The 22,008-nt window shown below is 40.2% G+C and overlaps 1 protein-coding gene across 10 annotated transcripts in view; it reads right to left on the bottom strand.

Moving 5' to 3' along the window:
- The window catches only part of DGKG (diacylglycerol kinase gamma), a 213,766-nt gene that overhangs the window by 135,825 nt on the left and 55,933 nt on the right, over nucleotides 1-22,008 (bottom strand). For all 10 annotated transcript variants that reach the window (XR_013757270.1, XR_013757271.1, XR_013757272.1 and 7 more), the window contains exons 3-6: nucleotides 17,484-17,560; nucleotides 10,039-10,204; nucleotides 9,410-9,472; nucleotides 534-704 (exon numbers count right to left, since the gene is read on the bottom strand). Coding sequence is in view for 1 of the 10 variants with exons in the window: in XM_079100612.1 (XP_078956738.1) it covers nucleotides 534-704; nucleotides 9,410-9,472; nucleotides 10,039-10,204; nucleotides 17,484-17,560 (477 nt within the window). In the remaining 9 variants the exon portion in view is untranslated. The remainder of the gene's footprint in view (nucleotides 1-533; nucleotides 705-9,409; nucleotides 9,473-10,038; nucleotides 10,205-17,483; nucleotides 17,561-22,008) is intronic.

Raw genomic sequence — 22,008 nt, 5'->3', positions numbered from 1 at the left:
TTTCTCCAGAGACCAAAGAGCTTCTGGGTAGAGAGTGGGGGAGACATGTAATAAACATTACCATGACAGAGGTTGATTAGAACCCAAGGGAGAGGGGGCAGAATTCCTCATGGTTAAAGAGTTGCTTCTTTATGAAATAGGGAAGAGAAGGAGGTCAGATATTGAACATGTTTTCTTGGAAAAAACCATTAGAGAAGGCAGTAGCTTTCAAATTGGAGGCTTTCAAAAGCCCTGCCAGCCAAGCAAAGGAGTCTTGACCCCTAGATGAGCACTTCTCCTCTTTCCAAATTCTGGTTCTCATAGTCAAGGTCTCAGATGTCCCTCCTACCCTATATATAAGTGCACTGTCTTAGGGTGGGTTTTAGGAAACATTCCAATCACTGCTGGCAGCAGGACAGAGAAACCTCCCCCAAAGAGGTAGGACCCATACCCATGAGCCTAGATCAATCTTTAGTGTGTTATAGAATGATTGACAGGACCCCAGATCCTCCTCTAGGAAAAAGCCGAAGCCCCTTGACAGGGTGAGCACTTACACTCTAGTTTATCTTGAGGTCTCCCCGTCTCCAGCAGAGAGAGGTAACACACAACATCCTTCAGGTACACTATTGGGGAATCTGGGCTTGAAGATAGAGCAGCCGGTGTTCCCAGTGGGGTGGCAGCCACTTGGTTTTTAGCTGGTACGTGCTTCTCCACCATCTTTGAGTCTGCAATGGAAAAAAGGAAAGCATTCATGGAAACTTTATATTTAGTACTAATCCCTCTTTGTTTCCCTAACCTCTTCATGATAGAGATTAAGACTGTTATATTGGTGTCTTCAAAAGCTTGAGTTACGTAGATATGATCAAATCGGTGGTCCTAGAAATCTGGCTTGTGGAGGTTATATTCTCTAAATGGACTTCATTAGGACCCTTTTAAGAGTCTATATCCTTGTAAGAAATCCATCTATTCTTGGTAACTCTTCAGAAAAGATGATAGTGACTCTTGATAATGTTAATAGTCAATTGGTGAATGTTGTTTAGTTTACTTTTAGGGAACACACCCAATTTGTAGAAGTAATTTTGGCATTTCAAGATGGCAAATCATCCATAGTCATTTACTAATATATGCATACTTTTATTCTTAAACTCATTTAAAGACAGAGGTGAATATTCAATAGAGAATAGTAGAACTGACAATCAAATAATTTCCAAAAACAAGGAAGAACTTTAACTAATTGCAAACTTCATCAGTTGAAGAAAAGAAAATGTAGAAAGTGACTTATTGCTATGGTTTGGTTTTAGAATGTCCCCCAAAGTTCATGTGTTGAAGACTTGGCCCCCCATGTAGCAATGTCAATAAGTGGGGTCTTGGGGCAGTGATTGGATCATTAAGGCTCTAATCCCATCAATGAACTAGTCAGTCTATTGGTGGGTTCATAATTGAATGCTACTGGAAGGTGGGGGAATGAGGTTGAAGGGAGTGAGTCCTTGGGAGTGGTGCCTTTGGGGACTATATTTTTTCCACCATCCTCATTTCTCACTTCAGTGAGGTGAGGCCATCTGCTACAATGCCTTCTCTGTGACGATGCACCACTTCATCACAGGCCCAAAAGCAATGGAGCCAGCTGACTATGGAATGAAACCCCTGAAACTGGGTCAAAATAAATCTTTCCTCTTTTATGTTTTTATTCTCAGGTATTTTGTTACAGTGATGGAAAGCTGACAAACACACTTATTGTATCCCAGGAATAGAGTAAGTTTTCCCTCTAAAATTTTCTCTCTTAGAAGAATTATCTCCTCCGTACTGTGTTCTAGTTCAGAAATATAAGGTTTAGTACTAAAAAGAAAACCAAGCAGCTATATTTTACTGTATGAATTATATATATATTTTTAAACTTTTTTGGGGGAAGGGTACTAGGAATTGATCCCAGGGGCACTTTACTACTTAAAAGCTCCAGTCCTTTTAATTTTGAGACAAGGTCTCAGTACGTTGCTGAGGATGGCCTCCAATTTGCAATCCTCCTGGCTCAGCCTCCCAAATTGCTGGGATTACAGGTGTATGCCACGTCATCCAGTGTCGATCTATTTTTTGATTTACTTTGAGTGTCTTCTCTCTTTCCTCAGCCTTTCTACTTCCATACTCATCAGAAATGATCACTTTATACCCAGCAGGCACATACACCTCACAGAAAACAACTGACCAGGCAATAAACAGAAGACTGGCAGTGGAAAATCTATTTTAGGTGTTGTAAAACCACCCAGTAATACAATTTTAGCAAGTAATAAAGTGCTGAAGACACAGACAGAGACAGAGACAGCTTTGATGGTAATACCTGCTGGAGAAGTTCATGTGGCCTGGACACTCTCCATTCAGAGAACCAAAGAGCCAAGCAATGGGAGTCCATCTCAGGACAGAAGAGCCGTGCTAGATGGAAGCCTGCCAGGTCTTGGGGCTTAGGTTGTGAGTCTGAAGGGATTCAAAGGGACAGTAGGGGAGACTATTGTACTCTGTGTGCTACAAAGGGCTCCATGAAGAGACCAAGATGGAGCTTATAACAGCTACAAAATAAGGAAAGAATGTTTCGTTCTGAAGTCTCAGAGGACCAGATCTTTGAAAATAATTTACTACTGGACAAGACCCTCAGTAGGTTACAGGAAGATATAACCTTTATGAAACAAGAGCAGAAAGCCTCAGGGGTGAGAGAGTAGAGATAAAAATACAACTGGATGGGATAAAAACTTGGATAATGAGATAGGGGAGGATTATAATAAAACTACATATGCAACAGAAATATTAAAATCACCAGTGGAGGAGAAGTCATAGAAAAGCAACAATAATGTAGAAGATAAATGAGACAAGTCCTTTGTACTGAGTAGTTACTAATACCCCAAGTTATTGCTATATCCTCAGACTATTCATCTGTTGAAACATTATTGATGGTTTCAACTTTAACACAGAGTAACAGGGATCAGATTTATCCTCCTACCTGAAACAACTAAAAAACTGGACAGAAGACATGAAACAATGTTTCCAAGGGCATTAATATCAGGTAACAACAAACAGTGTTCCCTGCAAAGATAGGAAACAAATGAGATGACTCCTACGATTGTCACATCTTACTCTTTGGAAAGAATTACTGGTTTGCACTTGGGGAGGGGGAACCCAGGCAGATCTGGCTGTCTCACTGAGCTGAGATGGGGTTGGGAGAATGGGGAGCCCAAAGTGGCAGAGGTCACAGAGCAGAGTGCTGGAGCAGAGAGAACTTTGTAGGAGAGAACTCCAGACATATGCAGAAGGTCCCCTTTATAGAACAGCAGAGAGTTACGCTTGTTCAACCGAGTGGTGATGAGTACTCTGGTGTGAGGAAGCTAGTACCTGAGGTGGGAAAAGAACCAGGGTTAGAGAAACAACCTCTGGAATGCTAGGAGAATCGGGAATAATGCCTGTTCTCATCAACTAGGCAGATAACCCCTGTAACTCCCAAATTATGAGCAGAGTACTCAGAAAAGTTTCCTCTACAGTGAGGCAAATTTGGCCTGTTTCTGCCTAATAAACTTAAAGCTAGACCTCTCCTACCAAATAATTTTCAAGTAACCTAACTATACCCCAAATGAAGCTTAAGAATATGTGTAGGAATGCAAATATATCCAGTACCAAACATTTAGAGAAGAGATAATATGAATTCTACAGAAATTCTCCCAGAAAATTTAAGAGGTGGGAATTCTACCTATTTTATTAGACCAGCATTATTCTAAAGCCAAAACTGAAGATGATACAAGAAACGAACATGCATATCAATTAAGGTAAGTGCAAAAGTTCTTAATAAAATTTTAACAAAATCAAACCCAACTAATATATAAAAAGAAATCAAATGAGATCTAAAGGAATAAGGAGATAGGTTATATTCAAGGATTGAAAGCCCCAATATGTTAAATGTTAATTCTCTTTGATCTTGAGTTAGGGGAAAGATTTCTAAGATATAATACCAGAAGCTCAATTCATAATAGATAGAAAATGATGAATTGGATTCCATAAAGATTAACTTTTTTTTTTTTTTCTTCAAAGACAGAGAATGAGAAGACAAGTCACTGTCAGGGAAGAAATATTTTCAAAGTCATAATACCTGGTAAAGAACTTGTATCCACACTATATAAAGAACTCTTCAAATTCATTGCAAAAGCAAAACAGCCCAATTTAAAAATGGGGAAAAGAGTTGAACACTTTATTAAAGAAGATATACAGCAGGCAATTAAACATATGAAGAGATGTGCAGCATCATTAGTCATTAGGGAAATGTAAACTAAAACCACAATGAGATAGTACCGCACACATAGGATGACTAAATATAAAAAGACCATCACACCACCTGTTGAAGATGTGGAGCAACAGGAACTCTCACATACAGCTGTTAGATATAAAAAATGGTTTGACCACTTTGGAAAGAGTCTGACAGTTTTGTATACAGTTTAATGTATACCATACCTACTGTATTATACCCATTCTATTCCTTGCTATTTACCCAAGAAAAATAAAAGCTGTCCTGACAAAGACTTGTACAAGAATATTCACAGCAATTTTATATGTAATATCAAAAAACCCAGTGTTGACTGGCACAGTGGCTCACACCTGTAATCCCAGCAACTCAGGAAGCTAAGGCAGGAGGTTCATGAGTCCAAATTCAGCCCCAGCAACTTAGTGAGGACCTAAGCAACTCAGTGAGACTCTGTATCTAATAAACTATAAAAAAGGGCTGGGGATGTGGTGTGTTGGTTAAGTGCCCCCGGGTTCAATCCCTCATACCAAAATAAAACAAAACAAAACAAAAAACCCCAATGTCCATCAACAGATGAATGGATAGACAAATTGTGGAATATCTATATACTAGAGCAGTAATCAGTAACTAAAATATTCATACACACAAATGGATAAACCTCAAAATTATTATGCTGAATGAAACAAGTCAGACAAAAAGTACATGCTATAGGATTCAATTTATATAAAATCCAGATGATGCAATCCAATACAGAGTGGCAGAAAGCAGATCAGAGCTGGCAGAGTAGAAGAAAGGAATTACAAAGAAAACTTTTGGAGATCATTAATATATTCATTATATTGATGATCGTACTGTTTTTTTCAAGTGTATACATATATCAGAACTTATTAATTATATAATTTACATGTGCAATTTATTTTATGCCAATTTTACCTTAATGAAACTTTTCTTTTAGACTTTATTACAGCCTTTCCTTAAGAGTCTTGCATCACTAAAGCTATGTGTGGATCTTGAATCATTGTTCTAGTTTTCATTGAGTTTAGTGTTCACTCCTGCATGAAGATGCTGGGGTCCATGAGGACTGAGTGGCATTGACACTGTCCCATTGCTGTCCTTCCTTCTCATGCCACCTTACATGAAATATCCCTAACCTGTATCCACCAGAATACATCCTCAGGTCCCACCAGTAAAAAACAGCCAATGTCCTCTTCCAGATCCCAGAGGTTCTCTCCTGATACCATCACAAAATCTTTCATGTGAAGGTTCTTGGGCAGACCTGCCTTGTCCCACCTTCTTCCCTAGTCTCTGTATTACCTTATTCCTCCAGTTGGAGAGTGTGGTATAGTGGAGAGAGCACCAAGCAAGAAGCAGAAGACAAGGATTCTTGCACTGCATTTATGCTAACTTTTGTATGATCTTGCACAAATAAACTTATTCCCTGCACCCAACCTTGGTTTCTCCATCTGTCAGAGGGAGGGACTTGCATGAAAACTGATGTTTTTCCTTGAATGATGGGAATTTTTGTGAATATAATATTAAGTGAAAAACAAATCTGGATCCAAAATTACATACAGTCTGATCATCACTCTATAAAAAATTTCCTACAAGTAAATTACACACACACACACACATACAGGTAATTGCATTGTTGTATTTTTGTTGCTTCTTTTTTTTTTTTTTGCAAGACAAACTTTAAGAGCAGTTTTAGTTCACAGCAACATTAAAGGAAGGTATGGAGAGAAATTTTTCACATCCCCTGCTCCCTCACATGTGCAGCCTCCCTCCCATGCAGCAAGGTCCCTCACCAGAGTGGCTGGAACGTTTGTTGATGAACTTATATTGACACATCATTATCACCTGAAAGCCACAGTTTACATTAGGGTTCACTCTTGGTGTTGGACAAGTTTTGAGTGTGGATACATGTGTAATGACATGTATCGCCCATTGTCATGCCATACTGAAGAGTTTCATTGCCCTAAAATTCTTCTGTGCTTTCCCTATTTAACCCTTCCTCTCCCAACCTCTTAAAATCACTGATCTTTGTTGTTGATTTCTTTTCCTTCCTTTTTGTACTTTTTAAATTTTCTATAATGTGAGTAAACTGCTTTTATAATTGGGGAATACTAAAAACAATAAAACAAAACTCTCTGAAACGGAGGACTTTCCCTGAGACTCCAATATTCTGAATTGCTGAAATATCTCAACAGCCTAAGAAACAAAATTAAAACCAGGAAACTAAAGCTCTTCATTTAGCCCAGGTCCTTCCTGAGCTGACATCATGACAATGATAGACTGAACCAATGACTAAAGACCATCTCTAAGTGCCTTATGGAGACAAGCATGTACTCCTAGTTCTGGAATGAATAACTTGAAGTGGGTTGTGTGAGACCTGAGCTTGGAGACTGAGCTGATAGGTGTAGAGAGGTCTATCAAATGAGAATTAGTTCTTCCCTCTGGCTTCTGCTTGGGAATAAGGAAAGGGTTGGGATTTTCAACAGATGGTCTAATCTCTGGTGATTTCAGGACTTGGCTCTTCCCTGCTGGCAGAGGCCTCTATGTGGCATCTGCCTGGCCCTGATTCTTGTTTCTGAAGAACAGGGGCATCTAATTAAGACATCTATTGAAGGGGGCCTAGAAGGAAAAGATTTTCTCCTTTAACCTCAAGTCTCAAAACAAAAAGAAGATGAAAAAAAGTGTTATACATCCTCCTGGGCCAAGAATCAGATAAGTGCCCTTTCATGATCTAAGCAAGGAGGAAATCTTTGGAAGTTTCTCTTTCAGCTCTATAATGATATAGTTATTGAAAATTAGCATGGTGGGTCCATAAATCTGTCAAATTCCATTATGGTTATCCATCATCTTTTCTCAAACAGCACATGACTTCTTTGCAGTAAATTCTTCCTTGATACCTCAGAATCTTCAGCCACTAAAACATACCCTGCTCAGACAATTTGAAACGTCAAGAAAGAAATGTAATTTCTCCTAGGTTACTCTTGAGATAGCAGATACTTGGACTAAAATAAATAGTCTCTGGGTAAGCATTTGGGGAAGGGTGTTTTTCACCATTGATTTTCTTTTTAGGAGTTTAAAATCTCAAAACTTTTGTTTTTCCCTTTTCTTCTTACTATGAAGATGATTTATGTCAGAATATGCCTCCTCTATTCCATGTAAGACTTTATATGTCTTAAATCCACTTCATCAAGGGGCTCTGGCCTGAGCATGGGTGGTGGAGTGCTGAGCAGGCATGGTTAAGCCCATACTTTCATAGGGCCTGGTTCTACTGTGGTCCCCAAAGGCATCAGGAAACACTGATGCTCTTCATTCTGGCTCTCTGGGGCTTCATGAGCAGCCTACAATTTGAAAAGCTTATAATCCAGACAGAGGCCATTCTCCTTTCCAAACCATGCTCTGCTCCCATCATAGTGAATTTTAAAAAATCTCATCAGTCCTTCAGTTTAACAACGAAAATTCCATAATAATTCTAATTTCCTTTTTTCTGTGACTGGAATAAAGATTAAAACTGTATTTAATGTCCACTTGAAGAAACTGTAGTCCTGGATCTCTGTTACAATTACTTCTTTTTTCTACTTCAGTTGTAGTATCTCTTATCTGTCTTGTATATACATATACATATATATGTGTATATATATATATATAAAATATAATAAAACCACATTCTTATTCCCTAGGTACATCCCAAGTTCTTGAATTCAACCTCATGTACCTATATTTTCGAAAAAATGATAATGTACAGTAAACAAGGTTCAACTCTCTCAACTTTATATTTGAAGGTTCAGGAGCAACCTGGGAGAGTGATTTCCCGTGAGAACAGGATGCCCAGCTGACACACTGGGAGGCCAAGGGTGCAGACCATGGCAGGCCATGATGAGTTAAGAACAGGGTATACTTCTGTAAGGTGGTCTGAGTCACAATAGCTAGTGTTATTGAACTAAAGACTAATGTTATAAGTGCCAGGCACTGTTCTAAGCATTCACACGTGTAACTCACTTAATCTTCATAGAAATTCATATTATCATTTCCTTTTACAAATGGGACACTAAAGCATAGAGACATTGTTCAAACATGCCCCCAGTTACAGAGCTGGGAATCTCACCTGGCAGTCTGACTTCGAAGTCCAGATTCTTGACCAATATGCTCTATTGCCTGATAAAACTTAGGTTGAAAATGACCAGGAAATTTGTAATGGACATGAGGATGGAAGTCAAAGATGGTAACCTTTGCTTCTTCCAGTTTTCTCAGGAGCTTCTTGCCTTGGGTCTGGGCCTGTCAGCAGCACAGAGGAATGACTTTCTACTGATAAATGTATCAAGGAAGGTTCCACATCTGTCACAGCCTAGGGGGGGTGCCTGTGGACAACAGGCACTACAATAGCCCCACTGAGTGTGTAGACTTCATTCCACCAGGAACTAACCAAAATGGCAACTTTACAAAGAAGTAAATCATTAGGCACCTAAAGAGAAACCACTGCTTCCTCTCTCTGTATAGGAAAGAGAGCTGGGATGCTGAGGTTAGACAAGTGTGGTAGAATCTTGTCTCATATATAAACTCTTAAAGCCTCTATTCTTCCTGTGTGAAGTGATGTGATTATGAAGGTTAGAGGAATATGTAATAAAAAAGGTGCCTGGCAAATATATCTTCAAAACGATTGTAGCTGGCTTCCTCGTATTAAATTTATTAGCAACTTCCTAATTTTTATAGCCAAATGTGTGTGTATTTATTGTTGAAAATCAATCAGGGCACACTTCTACTCTTGCTGTACCCTCTTCATCCATCTATTGATAGAATCATCTGTATTTCAGTCTTCAAGCCACCCTGTGTGTATGCACACTCACAAGCACACCCACACACACCCACAGTGCTCCTGAGAATGCTTTGCTGTCTCTGGGCAGGCAGACCTATCAGAGATAAACATTGGTTCCAGGACAAGTGAAGCAAGAACCTTTACCTAACCTTGGAATACCGGAACATTCAAATGGCAAGAGTCCCTGAGATGGAGGTTCTGAAGACAACATAAGGAAAGTTCTGTTTATAGTTTCATGATTGTGTGGAGACAAAATTGGCAGTTAGGTATCCTTGCTTCCCTCAAGGATGAGTATTTTCTATTTCTTCCCCAAATCTTATATTTCAAAGACTCACCAGTATCAGGGGCACAGGCCTCGTCTGCTTTGGCACCATTATCTGCATTCTGCACATTAGAATCTGGGGAACGAAAAGAGTTAAAGGTTAGCCTTAGGTCCTCCAGCTTCTTAGAGACACAGGCAGGGGACCTTGCCATGCGATATGTTCATGTAGGCTGTGTCCCTGTTCCAGGGTTACTTTCAGCTGGATTCATGTTCACTGATTAGAGTAGGCTGCGTCTCCCCTCTTATAGCCCAAGCTCCAGGAAGACAGTGGCCATGCCTTTCCCTTCCTCTGACAGTCCTATACTAGCCCTGCCTGGACATGGGCTGAATATGCTCCATTTATAAATCAGAGTCTTTGCTGAGGGCTTTTTTCCTATTGCCACTTGTTAGTTTGTGTTCTCTCTTACCCCCATCCTACCCTCTGATCCCGAGTGGCAGGAATTATTCTTGTATTTATTCCTCTTAACAAGGGAGTCATCAGACAGGACTTCCTATGAGGTTCTATAAAGAAAGAAGTCTTAGTCTCTTCATCCTCATTCTCACCCCACAGGGAAGTGACTCTGCTCAGGAGACCCTCTAGAAATACAGCTTGTGCTTGTGGCTTTGCATCCTCTCATCTTGGGGAAAAACTGGTTCATGTACCTGGGCCACTGGGCTCACTGCTGCTGGCTCCCTCCTTTGGGTGGTCAGGAGTTTCATGTCTGGGCTTCTGGCTGAAGGCCAGGAAGAGGTGTGTGCTCAGTGGCTGAGGAAGGTCTACCTCCAGGTATGCTCTCATGAACAGCTTGAAGACATCATAGCTAACTGGCTGAGAGGGACAAAAAGAAAAGTCAATGGAGGGGAGTGAAGGGGCAGGGAGGAAGGAAAGATAGAAAAGGAGGCAGGAAAATGGTAGGTGAGACAAATGAAGAAGGAAGCAAAGAAAGTAGAGGAGTTGATGGGGACAGGAGTGAAAGGGCCAGGGAGGTGACAGAGAATGATAGGCACAGGAAGCAGGAGGTGGGATGTAAAACACTGGCAGTTGTACATCAGGGCTCATTGGGTACAAAACCAGAGTAGGATTACATAACAAGATAGGATGTGGTCTAAATTTGGATTGAAAGGGGGTGATAGAGAGTGAGCTCTGGAAGTGGAGGGCTCTGCCTTGCCTGGGAGGAGCATGGCTTTAGAGAACAGGGTCGAGGTCAGTGCCCTGGAATCCCAGCTAAGAGGAAGAAAGACACAATTGAAAACATGATGAAAAGAAATGGTTCTGTGATATCCTGATTTTCCTCCTGTGCCATAAGGGATGTGATTCCTCAGTATTCAGGTCTCAGAAAATAGGAGAGATCTGGAAGAGAAAAGGACAAGCTCCATCCTTCATTACTTTCATCATTCTGATCCTCCCTGGACAGATCCCAAGATGACAGGGGATTGTGTGTGTCTGGCTCAGCAGCTTCTCGAAACATGTCCTTGTGAAGGTTTTAGGCACCAGGAGAAGAGTAGGAAGCCAAGGACAGAAGGTAGAACCAAGAGACATGCCAAAAACTAGACCCTCTCCCTGCTGCGTCTCCCCCGGTACCGCCTGGCTTTTGGTCCCAGGCTTGGAGCATCTGTGCCAGAAAGAGCTGCTGCACTCAGCAAACACTCAACAACAACAACGACAACAACAGTGTGGAGTGAGTCATCACTGGCTGTGCTTTCATGGCATCAGATTCTTCATCAAATCGGCAGATGCTCCTGGAAACCAGCCTAGGAAGCACTACTTCAAAATCTGCTGTGCTGGTTTTTGTGAATAATAACAGCCATGGGAACAAAATCCCCTTGAGGGAGCCTACTTGGTGCTCCCATCAAAATGTTGATAGCATTTAACCCCTTGTCCATTCTGGGAGCTCTGGGAGCCTTCTCAGAACCAGGAGCTGACTTGCATGGGCACCGTCAAGTCTGGGTTCCAAGTTTTGGCCCTACAATCAAATGATCCCTACCTAACCCACTAGGAGCTCATCAAGCAATTTGTGTCGAGCCCCAGGCAGGGCTGTTCTAGAGATCTCCTTTGCAGAGAGGAAGAAGGCTGACTCAGTTAGACAAAAGCTCCTGTCAGAATAAGGGAACCCAGCACATGTAGATTTGCATTTATTGTGACCATTGTCCATCTCTGTCCCTTTTCTGTTTCTGAGTCCGTGTCTCTCTGGTACACATTCTTTCTGTGCCTCTCTGTCTCCACAGTCACATCACCTTAGAATGTCCCTTCTTCTCCTTATTCTCCGTACAAAATCTTTTCCTACTACTTTCTGGGTGTGACCCACCCACAGTGACCCCTGCTTCTACTGGTTGCATCTTCCAGCATTTGCTTGACTTCTACCAGCAAGTTTGCTCCACGTTACTGTTCTGAAGAAATTGCTGCCCGCTGGAACTAGTAGACCATCCTCCTTATCTTTCCCTTCCAACTTCTCCAAGGAGAACATGATAGCCCTCCTCACTTCTTTCATCTCATTCAGTTTGGATGCTAGCCCTCTATCTCTGAACCTGCTGTCTTGGAGGTTGTACATGCAAACATCTCTTTTTAGACTTTCTAAATTTTGGCTTCTTGATAGTGTTTCAATCTTTCTTCTTGAAACTGTTTTCTATTTTGGTTCTCTTCATTCTCTATGTTGATTTGATGGAATATTTGCTAATGGCATTATTACTTATTAACTTGTTTCAAAAAGCTCTTTTGCAAAGTCTTTTCAAACTATTTTAATTGACAGTACTGTTTTAAGCTGTAGTTTTGAGCTCCAAAATGTACTGTTAATTTCTTGATTAATAGTATTGAAAACTATTGGAATAATATATTTCTGGAAAACATTGTACTAAATGATTTAACAAAAAGAAAGTTTAGTTAAACAAAGTCTAACATGCTGTGAAAAAACAAAATCAGTGTGAGACTCAGGATACCTGTCAATGGTCTCAGATCTATCACATTCTTTCATCCTCAGTTTCTTCTTCAGTAGGGTAAGGTAGCTGGCTAGAAGATCTCAAGTTTTAAACGTCTATTAGCTTCCTCCCTACACCAGATCCTTTCTGTTAAAGTCAACAACAGAAATTCTTCCAAGATTCCAGACTCAACTTAGAACTCTCAACAATCTGAGACTAGTTGCTCCTTCCTTCTGTCCACTGTTACTCAGTAATATCTGTAATATCCAGACCTTTTCTATGTCCATTGCCCCATCAGTTTCTGACTTCTGTTTCATGCATCTTACTGGACCAATACAATACCTCTCCAGGGCTTCCTTGTCCCCACCTCCATCTGTTTATTCTCCCATCTGTCTTGTCCATGCTTGCCAGTTTGCTTTCCCAAAGTACAACTCTGGTAAGATTGCTTCCCCACTCAAAAATTTTCCATGACTTCCAACTGCCCAAGAATGAGTTAATGTAGTACTGTGCTCCTGTACTACACATTATAAAATACAAGCAAAAAGGAAACGATGAAATAAAAGTGAATAAAAATAGGAAGTCTAATATGTAGTGTTCTGATGGTCCAGTGGATCATTCTGTGTACTTTCTGAGATCTTTGGGATTCAGAGTCTCCTGTGTAATCCCCTCCAACCAGAATTTGCAGCTACTTCAAGCTCTCAGACCATTCTGGTATTTTCTGCTATCATTCCCTATGTGTAATTATGCACTCTGTTCATGCTGGTCTCTGTATTCTTTTCTGTCCAAGCCTCTATGAACTTCACTCGACTTCCTTCTCCACCTGTTAACATTTTAGCCAGGCTTTAAGGCCCAGTTGAGTGACCACTTCCTCCAGGAAGCCTGACAGGCTCTCCTGTGCCTGAATTCCTACAATTTGAACCCTGGTTCCTATCCTGTGACACTCATATATACTGCTCTGTATTTATGTAGTTATTTGTGACATACCTTATTTTTTGTACTAGAGTTCCTAGAAGGTTTTATTTCATTTTTATATTCCCTAAACCACTAAACACAATGCCTTGATACATTTTTGAATGGATGATGGGTTCCTAGTTAGTGCACTTCAAGAATGGCCTGGTGTCTGTGCAAGGTACCAGTGGAGAACACACCATTGAATCAGACAGGGGTTCACACCTTAAGAGACTTGGAGTTACATATGCCATAAAAGTATTGAAATAATTATAATATATGGTGAGAAGTGGTGAGTTCCATAAGAATTGAGAAAACAATGATGACGGAACTTATGCCCATTCATTCATGTCCCTATCCCAGAGCAGAGGATGGCACAGAATAAACCAGGAAATGCAGAACATTCAAACCAGAAGAGCTTCAGAGGGGACTGGGTCTCCTCACGCCACACAGGTTCAGGAGATTCAGAGATTTGTCCCAGTTAGTTAGTGGCACAATAAAGCCTGAAGCCAGATCTTCTGACTCCTAGTCTGCTGCTGTCTCTGTCACAGGTTCTAGGGTTGGCAAAGTTCTACTTGCCACTCCCTCCAAGTATCATCAGTTCAGTAAGTGACTGCATGTCTCCCTCAAAGTGATATCTGGGTTACAAGCACAGGCCAGGGGCAGAGTAGCTACTTAGTAAATGTATCATGTATGATTGGGGAGAGAATGGCTGGGTATTATACCAAAACTACCTAACAACCACTGTGTGGTCCACTGGCAATTCTTAGAGAACTAGGGTAACATCATTGAACCCTCCTTGTTCGGGTCCAAGGAACTCAGGAGCAAATTCTATGTAGGAACCAGCTGGGCAATTGCAACTGCTGCAACCTGTTTCATGAGGGCATGTTAATTCTTACACAGGTGAAGAAGAGAGGACACCTAGAGAGAGGACATATCAAGCATGGGACACTTGAATTCTCAAGATGACAATGCCAAGGGGACTCTTACTGTCATTTTTTGGATAAAACAAATTCTGACAACAAATAACGTGGTCAAGGTCACAAAACATGTGGCAGAACTGAAATTTGGGCTCTGGTGTGTCTGAGTCTAGGCTCACAGTACCATCAAGCCACTTGCTTATTTTGCTCTGCTGGGTTTTGACCCCTCTCTAGCTATCTGCCACTGGTCTGGTCTCCAGAGGACCTACTGGTGCTGACAGGCAAGGGCACATTCACGATGGCCAGATACAGCTCACTATTCTGTAAACTTCTATTCCTGTCCCAGCTTTCCTAGCAATCTACCACTTCCCACAGCAAACTCCTTTCTTATTGAGACATTTTAGCAGCAGGAAGCCATCAAGCTCAGGAGAAATTAAACCCTTCTTGTTTTCCCAACCCCATGCCATGACATTACACCTACTAGAAGTCAGGTGCACTGTGTGAGAGAATGAAATCCAGTGACAGCGCTCCCTTGGGATGCAACAGTGCCAGGCCTACAAAGAATGGGGGCCAGGCCTGATGGAGGCAGGGGTGGCCACGTGCTCTTAACAGAAAAACTGCCCCCCCACCCCCGACTTCCGAAAGCTCCCATGGCGTTCACACCTATGGTGGCCCCGACCAAATTGTTCTTCCCTTGCATCAATCCCTGGAGAAAACAGGCTGATTAGCAGCCCCCGCCAGCCTTTGTTCCCATGCTTTTCGAGTTGGGGGTGGAAGATGCGGGGCAGTGAGTTCTTTGCTGGCTCTGCCATCTTCTCTGCATGGCTTCTCCTCAGGAATGTTCTTTGAAATGGTGCATTTTCATTCTCGCCCCTGTTCTGGCAACCTCCCTTCTGCTTCATTCTCCCAGCAATTAGTGCCTTTTAGGCAAAGCTCCTCTCAGGTGCACCCCAAGAGAGCACAGGCTCTGTTGATTCAATTCCAGTGTCCAGTAGAAAAGGCATTGACTCAGGTTTGTCGAATGGATGACAATGTGAATAAGTATGTGGTCAGCTTCTCCCCAAGTTAGTCCTTCTGATCTGTCCCTTTTCTGCAACTGGTCCTCATAAAAGGACCCAGGAGCAGGGAAAAGGGAGCTGAGTTTAAAACATTCTGGAGAAAAGGGATAGAAGAGGAGTAGTAATGAGTATGATTTTTAAAGTGTCCTGTAAAGTGATTGATACTGCAAAAATTATCTCAGTCGCAAACTTTAAGGTTTATTTTTATTTTTATTTGTTTTTGTTGTTGTCGTTGATATTTTCAGTTCACAGATGAGGAAAGTAAGGCTAAAAGGGGTGAAATCTTTTACAAGGTCACATTCTGATTGATGGCAGAGGTAGAAGTCTAATGTAAGACTACATGACTCTAGGGTCGTGTCTCTTAAATTTGACCCTGCCAGTAAGGAGTAAGTTCCAGCAGGTAGAAACTATGCTTCTTCATCTTTTTATTTTCTGTAGTTCCCAGCATAGTGCCTGGATGCTCAAGAAATGTTAGATGCATTGAATTGGAAAATGGAAGGGGTCTTACATTCATTTACTCATTCAATAAATATTTGTCAAATAACTGTTATGAGCCAGATACTCTTCTGGGCATCAGAGACACAGCAGTGAACAAATATATTCTAGTGGGAGAGACAAACGATTAATAAAGTAAATGATATGGTGTGACAGATGGTGAAAAGTACTAAGGAAGAAAATAAAGCAAAACAGTAGGACAGAAAGGGTCATTAAAAAGGGCTTCAAACTTGGGGTAAAGAAGTTGACAATCACTGAGAAGGTGACTTGAACGTAGACAGGAAGGAGTTGAGGAATGAAGCTCATGGATATGCTGGGGAGAAACATTCCAGGAAGAGGCCACAGCAAATGCAATGGTGCTGAGGCTATAGCAACACTGGCCTGCTAGACAGTACCCACAAGCTGATGTGGCTGGAGAGGAATGAAGAGGAGGAGAGAAGTAAAAGTTGAGGAGGTGCAGACTGTAAAGATCTTGACCTGACCTTGACTCTGAGTAGGGGTGAGGGAACTCTGGAAGATCTTGAATAGAGCAGTGACAATCTCTGACATAAGCTAATAGATTGTTCAGGATGTGTATGAAGAATAGATGATAAAGGAAAAGAGAAGCAGAAAGCCCAAGTTACAGACTCTTGGGATAATCTGAGCAAACTATGGTGATAACTCAGGTGAGGATGGTTGTGGTGCAGGTGGTGAGATGTGACTGGATTATGGATATGTTTTGAAGGTATATTTTAAAGATGAACTTGATGTGGGCTACAAGAGCAAGAGAAAAGCCAATGATGACCCCATGGCTTTAGTTGAATAACTTGAAGAGTGGAGCTGACATTGACTGAAATGGGGAAGACTGCTGGGAAAATAAGTATCAAAGATACTAATTTAGCTCATGGTAAGTTTGAGATTCCTATTTGATTTTTAAGTGGAAAGTGTCAAGTGTAGGGTAAGAGGAAAACCAGGAAAGTGTGGTATCCTGAAATAAAATGAAAGTAGAGAAGCATTTGACTAACCATGTCCAATGCCACTGGGCAAGACTGTGATTGGGTTTAGCCATGTGGAGGTCTCTGGCCAGTTGGACTACTGGTTTTAGTGGAGGAATGGAAGTTACACATTGAACGAAGGACTTTTAAGAAAGGAGGAAGAAAAGAACTTGGAGATGAGTACAGGTAAATCTTTTGCATAGTGTTGCTATAAAGGACATGAGAGAAACGTGATGGCAGTTGGAGGGGAGAAGTAGAGTCAAAAGAACATTTTTTAATATAAGAAAAATAATCCTGTTTATATGTTAATGGGAAAATTCTAATATATGCAGGAAAGCTGGTGCGAAAAACAGAAATAGAGAGAGATAGAAAGGGAAAGGGACTGGGGGAGATGTGCTTGAATACAGGCCAAAACGGGATGGGACTGAATGCACAAGAGGAACAATATTCTCCTAGTTACAGGAGAAAAGGTACTGTTAGTTGGGTGCATGGGTCAGTACTTGTGGAAGAACTTTTCTAATTGCTTTAATTTTCTCAGTTACCAGCTGACAATAAGGAGAGCAGCAGGAATTATATGCTTGAGCAGAGAAGAAGGTGCGATGTGCTCTGCATGATGGTGGGATGGGTGAATGGACTTTGGAAACTTTTAATGTCAGATGCACTGATGGCTCACTTGAGACTTAGGGGGACAAAAAGATCAAGGAGCAAGTTCTTCAAGCTAAGCCTCCAAGAGGGAAACACATTATGGAAAGCCTGGAACACGTGAATTTTAAAAAGGCTTGAAATGGAAATATTCTTACCTCATGTGGACCATATTGTTTGAGGCTTCCACCCTCATTAAATTCAATCAAGACATCCTTTATCTTCTTGGAGGAATCTGGAGAGACACAATCCACATGTGAAACTCTTGTGAGCAGCTAATTAAATCTGAAATGAGTAAATTCTCTCTAAGCATGGTATGATGGAGCAGCCCTTCATTCCCAGGAGCAGATGGACAAACACCCCTAATCCAACCTTCTTCCCTCTTATTTTTTATGTTTTTTAGTCTATTTTCTCTTCTGAGTCTGGATTATCTTTCTAAAACAAATATGATCAGATCATGTCCCTGTCCCATGAATTTCCATTTTCCAGATAAAGCCTAACCCCTTAGCTTGAGTTCAGCCCTTGGTGATGTGACCAAGCCTAATCTTTTTCTCCTATTCACCCTACTTTTCAGTTATCTCAAATCACATTTTCAGAAAGCTCTGAATGTACTGCATACTTTCATGGTCTTTCTTCTCTGTCTTGCAAACTCAATTTTCAATATCCAGCTCACAGGTCAACTCCTTTGTAAGATCTTTCTTTGCACTAGTCAGAGTAACCATTCCCTCCTCTGGCTTCCATATAACTTATACACAACTCTGTAATAGCACTTATAATGTAGTATTATAACTATTAACTTGCTTCTCTTGTTCATCTCTTGCCTAGTTTTACTTAGGGAACTGTTGCTGGGTGGTGTCTTTATGCATCAGACCAAGATCTAATATATAACCCGTGTTCAGGAAAACAATATATAAATGAGTGTACAATCATTTGAGTGGAAATTTTAAAACACTAAAAAATTTGTCGATTTTATAGGATGGGCTAGTATTAAGGCCCTGTGGCTCTGTCCTTGGTGCTGAAACATCATTGTACACCAGGATAAGGTGGTTTCTTCCAATTCTGGGATTCTGATATCCTTGTTTCTCTTTTCTTGATTTTTATTTTCTATCTTAATTGGGGGGTTGGTTTGAGCTAATTGTCCTGACACAAAAACATAACCTCAATTATGTTTCATAATTAGCATGGCTGATTTAATATTCTTATGGCGGTTCTATTACATTTCCGACAGCCAAAACTTTTTCCTCTGGAAGTTAAGCGTTCCCTGCTCCTCAGGCTTTCCCCTCAGCATTCCCTATATGTTACATATATATTGAAAGAGTGCAAGAAAAGACTTAGATGATTCAGGAATCATGGTAAATGAGAAAATTCTGCTTTCTATAGGAAATAATTCAGAAACTACTGGCGATTTCTTTTGGGAAGTTTATAAAGGAACTGGGAGTCAAGAAAAGGGGCTCAATAACTGTCATTAAAAACACATTGTGAGTGCATTCCGTATAGTTATCAACACTCTAGATATCAAAGAAAACCAAGGTCTTCTATGACCTGCTTCCCAAGTATTATGGATAATTAAGAGCTTCTCAAGCTCCATTATTGCTGCTATTTAAACATCTGAGCAAAGGGCAATGTCATTAAAAGCTCACACAGTGTTCCTTGTTGTTCAGGCTCTTTGTACAGAGAATTATGGTCTAGTTGGCCTAAGTAAAGTAGACATACTTGTGGGCTGGGCTGTTCACCCTGGTTTTGCTGACTTGGATTCTATCAAGCAGAAGTTATAATCATTGCAGGATTGAGACATTTGAAATGCCACAGGAAAATGCTGCTGTTGTCTAAAAATGGAAATTTCTTTCTGAAATTCAAAACAGATGTTGAAAAACTAATAGCTCAGTAAGATCCAGGCAGCAGATGCCAACAATTTGGGTTGCTTCCATTCAACTCAGAAATCACTATGGAGTGTGAGATGCTGTAAAGTACTGTTAATGAACTAGTGGGAAGATGATCTGAATACCTGTGGTAATATTAGCTACCCCTTAATGAGGATGTTTACCTGTGTATTCTCATAAGATATCCCCTACCAATCCACACAAATTTGGTAATATTTTTTCAGTTTATAAATGAAGGAGCTTGAAATTCAGAGAAATTAAGTGATTTGCCCAAGAGACAGAGTTTTAGATCAGTTGTTGTCCTGTTCAAAGTCTATGTTCTCTTCCCTTATATGTCATTCACTATTACTTTCTAAATGATTGTAAACAAAACAAAAAGTATAATTAATGCTGTAGCAATGATATGAAGCTCTATGAAACACTGAGTAAGAAAGTAATAAAATTAAAATTGAGGCAGGGACTGGGTCTGTCCTCTGAAAAAGACAGCATTTGAGTTGGGGCATAAAGAATGAGTAAAGTTTTGAAATGTAGACATGAAGTGGAAGGAGTATTCTCAGAAGAGACAGAATGAGCAACTAATGCAGGTGTTCTGGGCACCACAGAACATTTTTAAAAAGTTAGAATCAATATTTTGGGGCAAGATTTATGGGGATCTTGACAGCTGAGTTAATGTTATTGATTTGAATTGTTAAAGATTTTTTTGAATGGTAAAATAACATAACCAGGACTTTGTTTTCTATAGGCCACTCAGGAATAAGAATGGAAGAGAGTTCAGAATTAGGTCAGAGCTCAGTTCCATCACATGTATATTCTAATTATTCTACAAGCTGTTAGATTATTTAGGAAAAAACCCTACATTTTCAAATCTATTTTAATGGGACATTTTCAGCTCAACCAAAGTGATCAGATTTTTAAAATGCAAATTTGAGAACATAAGAACTCTGGTATGGTTTCTGAAATAGTAGTGTAAAGTGAGCATTTTGACTGAGATTCAGGGAGTGATTTCAATGGAACTTATAATGTTTTGATGTTATCATCACATTTTAGAGATTCCACAGTTCACCCCAGCATAAATCATTTGGCCCTAAAGTGCTATGGGTCTATTTTTAAAAATACTGCATTATATTTAGATATGATATGTACAGAAATACATATTTATCACATGTTCACATTTAAAAAGAGATTTTAAAAAGAAAAAACGAGAAGACATTTATTCTAAGATAGCTGATGAATAGTCTAAAGTTAAAAAAAAAAATACAATCCAAGAGATTTCTGACTAAATTTCCATGAAGGGTATTCCTCATCATGATTTTACCACAATTCATTTTATGGGCTTTTATGGGCTTATGGTATCAACACTGTTTTCAAAAAGGTAAATAGCCTAATTCTCAAATTTGAAACGCATCACTTTCTCTTTGGATATACCCTGATATTTTATGGCAGTTTTCTTCTCGGAGGATTTCTGGGCTGGGTTTCTCTTTCCATGAGGAGTGAGTGGGTATTTTGCATGACTAATCCACTTTGATGATCACTGCTCCATTCTGTTTCATCTTAAGACAGTTAAGAATAATGAGGGATTTTTCTGGAGCATTCTCTGATCTTACTTCAGATTCCCAGTAGTGTAACCTCAGTAGAGAACTCCATGGTCAAAGCCTGTATCATGACACTACCACCAGACTCAGAGGACATTGAGATCCATTTCTGAGTGTACAAAACAGGGCCATGGCCACAGTTATTTGTAACAACTCCCATTTTGTTGAGTGCTTATTATATGCTAGGCACTGACCTAATAGCTTTCATATTGTATTTAAATCTCCACAACTCTCTTTTAATGTAGCAATTATCTCTAATTTAGAGAAGAGAAAATTGAGGTTTGTGGAATTTAAGTGATTCCCTCAAGGGCTCAAAGCTAGTGAGTGAGTCACTCTTATTTTTAACATATCTGAATAATATGACACAGCTATGAGATTCATTAGATACACAGACACTGGCAAATCAGAAGGCAAGACCCTTCCTCTATGACAGTTGCTCTCAAGCCTGACTGTGTTGGAATCACATGAGAAACACTGTACAAACCACACCCTATACCAATTAAGCCAACATCTTACATATTAAACCTTCCTTTGGGATTCAAATGCACAGTCAAGGTTGAGAACTGCTGCTCTCTGCCGTGATTTTATTCTTATAAGCAAAGCCTGTCTTAAGAAGCAGCTGAACTTGCTGAATAATTATTGCCAAAAAAAAGCAAATACTCCAGCAAATCTAAAATTGCTGTGTATGGCAGACATTCTACATTGTTTAAGTGGAAAACATTAAAGAATTACACCCAACAGGTCAATTTATTCTGTTGGTTGACAAAGCAGGGGTATGTTTTGCAGACCATCAATCCATAGTTCTACCTTAAATCAGTTGTTTGGAAGGTTCTTCTCTGTGAAGGTTGCTAGTGGTAACAACTGTACTAAGTTTTCAATTCAAAATTATTTATTTATGCTCTATGTACCAAGAACTCTAGGTCCTCAATCAAGCATTTGTTCCCAGCACTTGAGAAAGTTCAAAGTCTATATAAGGGAGAAAGAAGAGAAGGGGAGGGAGGAGGAAAGGAGGATAGAACTGGGGACTGAAACGGAGTAAATCAAATTCCATGCATGTAAGATTTTGTCAAAATAAACCAAACTATTATGTATAAAAATTTAAAAATACAAAAAAACCTGCATAAGGAAAAAATTGGCTCTGCTCACAGTACCTTTCTGCCCATTGGCGTGGGGCAGGGATGCCCTCCATATAAACAAACAGATAAATCAGA

The sequence above is a fragment of the Sciurus vulgaris genome, assembly GCF_902686455.1.
Source record: "Sciurus vulgaris genome assembly, chromosome: 10".
NCBI classification, from domain to species: Eukaryota; Metazoa; Chordata; class Mammalia; order Rodentia; family Sciuridae; genus Sciurus; species Sciurus vulgaris.
The sequence above is the reverse complement of the archived record's forward strand: the minus strand, read 5'-3'. Positions and strand labels throughout refer to the sequence as shown.